The sequence below is a fragment of the Anabas testudineus genome, chromosome 9 (assembly GCF_900324465.2).
Source record: "Anabas testudineus chromosome 9, fAnaTes1.2, whole genome shotgun sequence".
Classification (NCBI taxonomy): Eukaryota; Metazoa; Chordata; class Actinopteri; order Anabantiformes; family Anabantidae; genus Anabas; species Anabas testudineus.
In genome coordinates, this window is record NC_046618.1 from 7,530,137 (window position 1) to 7,537,493 (window position 7,357).

Consider the following 7,357-nt stretch of genomic DNA (forward strand, 5'->3'; position numbering starts at 1 on the left):
GGGCTGTTGAGATGGTTGTCCCTCCATCGGGTTTCCTATTCGCTTCCTGGCCACGTGACCAAGGAACCTCTTGTGGAGTTGCTCAGTTTGGTGGGAACAGTTATCTCTTAAGAAGTCCAGACTTTTTCCATTTTATAATTGTTGAAGCCACTGTGCTCCTAGGAACACTCAGAGCTTTAGAAATTATTTTATACCCTTGTCCCTATCTATTTGTCATTGCTAAATGTTATTGTGGCACTTACTAAACAAAGGTCCTTGAACTTCATGTTTTGGTTTTTGTCCTGAGATGCACCGTGAACTTTGGCACCTCAGTTTGGTTTGCCACAGCAAAGGGTCTACATACTTTTTTAAGTGTGAATTGATGAGTTATTATTTTTGATAAACATACAACGTTTTCTAAAACCAAAAAATGGTACATTTTAAATTGGATATAGAATGAAGTGGGTAAAAATTATAATTGTGTGTGAGACAGGACTGTAGGTGGCAGCACTAGTTACCATGAAGTCGGACCTGCTGGAAAGAAGGAGGGGAAAACACGCGAAGAAGAACTGCGTCGTGTTGATTGGACGGCTCTAAGTTTGTTTCAGACATGGCCGAAACAGCTCGAGAAGAAGCCGAAGGAGGAACATATTTTCACAAAGAAAGGATAAAGAGCAGCCCCGAGGAAGAGGCCAGGCTGGAAATACGGCATTTCTGGAGAATAATCGATGCTTTTAGGTGTTACAGGTATAATATGAAAGCTTTACAATAAAGTATAAGATGGATCATGACTGTTTCTGCCAGTGAACGGTATTGTAGCAAATATCAATAGCAAGGAGATGCTATCTACTGTAGGTCAGTAGGGAAAACTGCTAAGTATGAGTTGATATCTAAACTTTTAAAATCTTGTAATTAACCAATGTTCTGTGGCTATTTGCTACATTTTTGACTTGTCACGACACCACTTCTGCTCCATGGTCCAACCTTCTCCTTATTAACACTAACGAACTAGACAGAGAGAAATACTATGATGTCCCAATTTCACTTGAAGACAGTAAAAACTGTAATGAAGGCGCCACCTACACCAAAAGGTTACACCCACACTAAATAGTTAGAATTAGGGTTCAGACCTGCTGTTTTTTTGTGTATTGTCGTGTTACCACTTTAGGCACACATGACATGAAAAAATTCATAACACTCTCTCGTCTGTACCTCCCTCATAGGGTCCATGTACAGGAACAGGTCAGCCGCGCTGAGCGTCAGTTTTGTAGCCTACCACAACGCCACCAGAATTTACTGCCTGGTGTTTTGCCTAACCTGGCTCGGATCAGGCAGTGTGTGGACCACAACCAGGAGGTGCTACAGGCCATCATTCACAACTGCCTCCACATGTTTGAGAACATGGAGTATGGTGAGAGGAGGGTAAGGCTTGACTCTGTAGATTGCTGTATACATACAGTATACACAGATCCAGGATTGTAAAAGGATACTTTGTGGAGTGTTATACTTCACTTATTGTGGGTATTGTGTTCTTCTTCATTTTGTCTCCTAGGAGGATCCGAGGAAGACGCGCCCAACCTCTACGTTTGACATGGACAAACTCAAGTCCACTATAAAACAGTTTGTCAGGGACTGGAGTGAGGCGGGCCAGGCTGAGAGGGACTCCTGTTACAAGCCCATCATCCAAGAGATCCAAAGACTCTTCCCATGTGACAAATAGTAGGAAACTTACATGCTTCTATAGACAGACACATGCATGCCAGAAACAGAGTACAATGTTGCACATGTGCATCTAGTGTACGTAGAGTAATAATAAACAGAAATAAATGTATATGGTTACTTAATTAACATTCTTATTTATGTGATTTGATTTTGAAGTACCTTGTAATGATTCTGATTATTTGACTTAGTCTGTTTTCCATGTGATATGTGCATTTTATTATGTCAGTGATGTGTCTAAGGTGAGCGTGCTGATTCCGGGTGCTGGGCTTGGCCGTCTAGCCTGGGAGATAGCTCGACTGGGTTATACATGCCAGGGCAATGAATGGAGCCTCTTCATGCTCTTCTCCTCAAACTTTGTTCTAAACAGGTACAACATACACAGACACAAACCCAATGCCAATGTCTAAAACTGAACATGGGGCTGTATATTAATCACATTTAATTCACTTTTATTTATTATTTAATTATATAAGTATGTTCCAGGGACCACATAGAAAATCAAGATGCATAAATCACATTCAATTGTTTAGCAGCACACCTTCATACAGTACTTTACAGAATTCTGCTTTCATCCATCTATCCTCATATATTTTGATTGTTCTATTCAGGTGTGAAAAAGTAAATGAGCTGACCCTATACCCTTGGATCCACCAGTTTAGCAACAACAAGAAATCTTCCGACCAAACGCGACCAGTCCGATTCCCTGATGTTAACCCTCAGAGTTTGCCACTAAATTCAGACTTGTCCATGGTAGCAGGAGACTTTGTGGAGGTTTACACTGAATCTGGTAAGTTAAAGCTGTGGGGTCTTTGATATCAATGACCAGTAAATGATCACCGGGGAACTGTGGACCTTAGTAACATTCTTAAACGTGATCCTGTTAAAATATGTGATGTGTTTCTTGTAGCTTCCTGGGACTGTGTGGCTACCTGCTTTTTTATCGACACAGCTCATAATGTCATAGAGTATGTAGAGACCATTTGGAAGATTCTGAAACCTGGTGGAGTTTGGATCAACCTGGGTGAGTCAGTACGAGAGTACCATTTAAACTCTGCTGGCAGGCAAAAACACAGTTCACAGTTAATATTTTATATTAACTGTGAAATGTGAAATACAATGGTCCTGCAATTATTTCTATCTTAATATATGCTGGCACTGTTGGGTGCATTGTAGGACTAATTTTGCCTTTTAACTGTTACTTTTTTTTTGGTTTTCCAAATTTTACTTTTAATCTTTAAAAGGCAAAAACTTCAGTTGGCAAATTGTGTGTTTATTAGTAGACAATGTTTCCATACCCACAGGAGTGGCTTCTGTGTTGAACACAATTGTCATTTAACCAGTTAAGTCAATGAAAGGGAGCAGCCAAAATTATATTGTCTAACGTGATTATTATCACATTAATGATCACATTTCAACTGGACAACAAATAGGCACATAAATCAGATGTATATGAATTTTACTTTCTCGTTGAAAGAGTTTTGTTATAAAGCACATCTGTAAGAGTAATGTATAAGCAGATAGAAAGAAGAAGGTTTAAGTTATCAAAAAAGCGGACTAAACACAAGTTGAAATCTGCATTGTTTTTCAGGTCCACTATTGTATCACTTCGAGAACATTGCCAATGAGCTCTCTGTTGAACTTAGCTATGAAGACATTAAGAAAGCAATGATTACATTTGGCTTTCACATTGAGGTAAACCAAAGACTTTAATTAATATTTGTGGCTTACCAGCATTTTTCTTTTCATGAATCTTGTTGCGGTTCTAAAGCAGTATTCATAATTATGTTGCAGATGGAGAAAGAGTCGATGCAGACCACCTACACAGAGAATGACCGCTCTATGTTGAGATACGTTTACGACTGTGTCTTCTTTGTGGCACGAAAACCTGCAGATCTGTGCTTAAATAATCAAGAAGATGACCAACAACAGAGTTTTCCACCAGCTGCCAAGTCACCAAGGAGAGATAGCACTGACAGCCTGACATGACAAGAAATCCTCTGGCACACAGAGTAAACTAGCAGTGACATTTTTCATTTTATTTTAATTGTTTTCATATGTTTTTTATGAGGCATCTGGTGGAGAAATGTGCCTAACATCACAGATCCTGTTCTGGAGGGAAACACACCTCATTCTGGCTCACATTGTAAAATATAGTATTGAATACCGCAACACTATGTTATGTGTAACACCAGAAATGAGTCAGTTCCTCTTGCCTACTACTTTGTTTTAATGGGGTTACCCTAATCCTAACCCATCAGTTGGAGTTAGGCATTTAGTTGTGATGGTTATGGTTACGGGCTATGGATTACTAATGAATGTCCTTACAACTGTAGAAAGCCACACGCATATGTGTGTGTGTGAGATGGATAGAAATCTGACCATTTGCCTTTAAAATCTTTTTTGTTTTTTTGGTCAAATATGGTGCCAATAACTACATCTGCCCATTTGCATTGATCATAAGTCACTTTTAAAAACAGAATCAAGACTTGTTTTAGCTTTTCAGAATTATGTTGTTCTGCCTTTGGCAGATTATTTTCACCAAATTTTGGAATAAAGCCAAACATTTTAAAATTATGAAAAGTTTTACTCATATTCATTAAAATGGTAAATGAGAAAGTTATTTTAACATTTAGCAGGGTTGATGATTTGTAACAGCAGTGGACAGAAATGCCCATTTTTACTCCATATTCCTCTGCTGGAATAATACATGACCATGAATCTTCTGTGTGGTTATTGAAAACAAATCATTATAGGCTTGGTGTAAGCACAGTTTACACAATTCGACATGAGGCTCCTCTGCAACACAGGACACTAATATCAGCTGATAAAGCTTTGAAGTTACAAAAAATAAAAACAGTTACCCCTTGAAAATGTGGGTCCTTGCTGCTCTGCAGTCATACCTAAGAGTTGTGATAAAGGTGCAGGGGAATTATTAAAAGCCATGATTTAGTAGATATTTCGACTTGCCACACAAGCGTTAAGCTGTATGGAACTCATGCATCTTTTATTGTATAAGTTAGAGCTTTGCTTTTTAATGTTATGTGTATTTCTTAAATCCTGACCCTGATTACAGTAAGCTCTCTACTGCGCATGACAGCGTGAGTGTACCTGCGACAAAAAAACAGAGTGGGCGCTCTGGGCGGGGTTAGGCAGCAGGGCTCTCCTCTGATTGGACAGCAAGACCGCAGCTCCAGTTTTTACTTCCGGTGTTCTATGTTTTTCTGCTAAACGATATGAAACAAATGCGTCTCCACTTGAGGAAGAAGCACAATCTGTCCGTGTGGAAGTATCGCGTGTTTTGGGGTTCACTGTGGAGCTGATATTTATGGCAAAGAGACGCGCTGAGGACAACCTGTTGCACGACTCTCCCTCCAAAAGACGCTACCGGTCACTTTACAGTGTTGACATGCAGCTGCACAGCGTGGCGCGGAGCGGGGGTCTGAGCCTGAGTCCTCCGTCCCTCATGGCTTTGGTGGGCAGCCGCTGCAGAAAGAGGCCACACTACTTCGAAGACACAGACAAAGAGGCACAAGAAGCGGCAGCAGGTTTTTATTATAAGACCACACACTGCGACACTAGGAAACACGAGGCAAATGTTTTGACCGTGCAGACTTCTGGAAGTTTCCAGGAAAGTCGCATCTCCGGTACATTCACAAACCACAAGAAACGACAGCGAGAGGACTGCGTGTGTGCAAACACTGCCACTACCAAAGCGAAGGAATTAGTAAGTTATTGACTAAACAGCAGAAGTCCGCAGTTTGTACGGTCTGTAGTGCGCCGAGAAGTGAACGGTGTAGTTTCCGCAAACGTCCACTAGGTGTCGCTGTTTACCCTGTGATCAGCCAGCTGTAGTCTCTTAAACTATCTGAGCAAAATATGACTTTATTCTCCCAGATTTGGTTGATCTCACTTGGGACAGCCAGTCTAAAAATGTTACAGTTAGAGTTACTTTGGGCATTTCCCCTGAGCCCAGTCCTTCTTTCTCATTTCTTTCAGGCTGATGCAGGCACAAACACTGAAGACTGCACTTACAACTCATTCCAGTACTGGAGGGTCCCCCTGCCTGAACTTGACCTTTCGCTGCTAGAAGACGCCGGTGACCATTCCCAAGCGAAAGACAAAGACTCCTCTTCTGAAGCCATGGAGACCTGAAGATGAAAGTTATACTTAGGTGTGACGTTAATAGCCGAACGTGACAATGACGGTGTCATACTCTTCAGCAGACGGACACGTCAAAAGCACGTTGAAGTTGCTGGAAGTGCATCTGGCTGAGATGCAGTAACGTGATGTCTCAGACTGTCCTGGTAGTCCTGGCAGCCTGGAGCAGGCTGTAGTACGGCAGTGAGCCTCATGCTGGTGTAACATCTCAATAACTTAGTGAAGCAGCAGTGAGCAGTAACTCACAGTGGTGACCAAAATTGTGGAAGCGTTTCTAAAAACCGCTGAGCTAAATTGCTCATCCATCCTATAAATGCTCCATTTTCTATAGTTTAATGTAAAATGTTTGTAAAATTAATTTCTGGTATCCTGATGTACAACAGTTTTGGTCTGTGCTGGATCACTATGCTTACAGTGGTATTTGATAAGAAACAGTTCATAATGTTGTTCAGGGGACTGGGTATGGAAACCTTGTTCAATTCCCATTATTATAACCACTCTATAATTATCTTTACATGTGTTTGGTGTAATACCCCAGATGTTGTAGGTTATGTGACTGAGCTGTAGATGTGGGAAATAAAAATTGTTACACCTCACAGAAGACTGAGTGTATGTAGCTTTCTTATTATATGTAATCCATGGGTCTCATTTGTACCCTATTGTTTGCATTAACAGTGAAACTTTTTTACTTTCCTCCCATATTTTGTTATTGTTATTTGGTCCCATATGTGTCAGGGGAAACCATCTGATCAACCGAAAAACTAACTGAACCAGAAAATTAGTTTAGAGACATCATTAAATTATATTCTGTTTGGAGAGTCCAATGTTATAAAGGGACGCGTGTTAGCAAAGAATAATACACATAATAACATGACGAGAGAGGAAAAAAGAGGGCAGCAACACTAATATCAGCCAATATAAGGAAAGAAATGTTAAATATCATGTTTGTTTGCCATACAATTGATGGTTTTCTGCAAACAAACATCTTCTCCTGGCTGTTGTCAGACAGGTGCCACACTGCATTTGTTATTATCTGTGGATCAGCACCACAAACAGGACTTAACAACACCTCGTACTGTGTGTTGGCAGCTCAGGGGGAAACAGTCTTGGATATGTGATAATGGGAACTGCTGAGGGTTTGGCTCTGCTGCCCTTTGGACCAGCTGCTGACACACAGGCCGCCTGCTCAGCTCCGGGCAGCGATGATGAGTTGGTGGGATTAGATGTGTTAGAGCCAAACACCTGATACCTGTGTGTTTTTAATACAGGTGTGCAGCCATGGTAAGTGAAGTAACACACGATGAGTAACCTCCATCTGTTAACTTACTGCAGGAGTCAGTGATTATATCTGAGCTTTTTAGGAGTTGCAATGTGTGTTAAAATGAAGGTTACTTATTAGCTGTGGTTAGATAATAGCTAGTGTTAAATATTAGTTTGGTTGTTTTAATGTTAACATTAGCACAAACATGTAGGTAGCTAGTTAACCCAGGTTAGCTAA

The 7,357-nt window shown here is 40.7% G+C and overlaps 2 protein-coding genes across 2 annotated transcripts; both read left to right on the forward strand.

The window, feature by feature from the left end:
- The first annotated feature begins 583 nt into the window (after positions 1 to 583).
- Positions 584 to 4,279, forward strand: carnmt1 (carnosine N-methyltransferase 1). Its single transcript, XM_026342352.1, has 8 exons — positions 584 to 726; positions 1,203 to 1,401; positions 1,532 to 1,698; positions 1,928 to 2,068; positions 2,310 to 2,488; positions 2,609 to 2,722; positions 3,290 to 3,393; positions 3,493 to 4,279. Exons 1-8 carry the CDS (start codon positions 590 to 592, stop codon positions 3,685 to 3,687), a joined length of 1,236 nt encoding a protein of 411 aa, XP_026198137.1. The 5' UTR covers positions 584 to 589; the 3' UTR covers positions 3,688 to 4,279.
- Positions 4,280 to 4,910: 631 nt separating this feature from the next.
- wu:fa19b12 (WRNPLPNID domain-containing protein) lies at positions 4,911 to 6,460 on the forward strand. The gene is made up of 2 exons (XM_033326138.1): positions 4,911 to 5,425; positions 5,698 to 6,460. The coding sequence occupies exons 1-2, from the start codon at positions 5,027 to 5,029 to the stop codon at positions 5,851 to 5,853; spliced, it is 555 nt and encodes a 184-aa protein (XP_033182029.1). The 5' UTR covers positions 4,911 to 5,026; the 3' UTR covers positions 5,854 to 6,460.
- Positions 6,461 to 7,357: the final 897 nt, after the last annotated feature.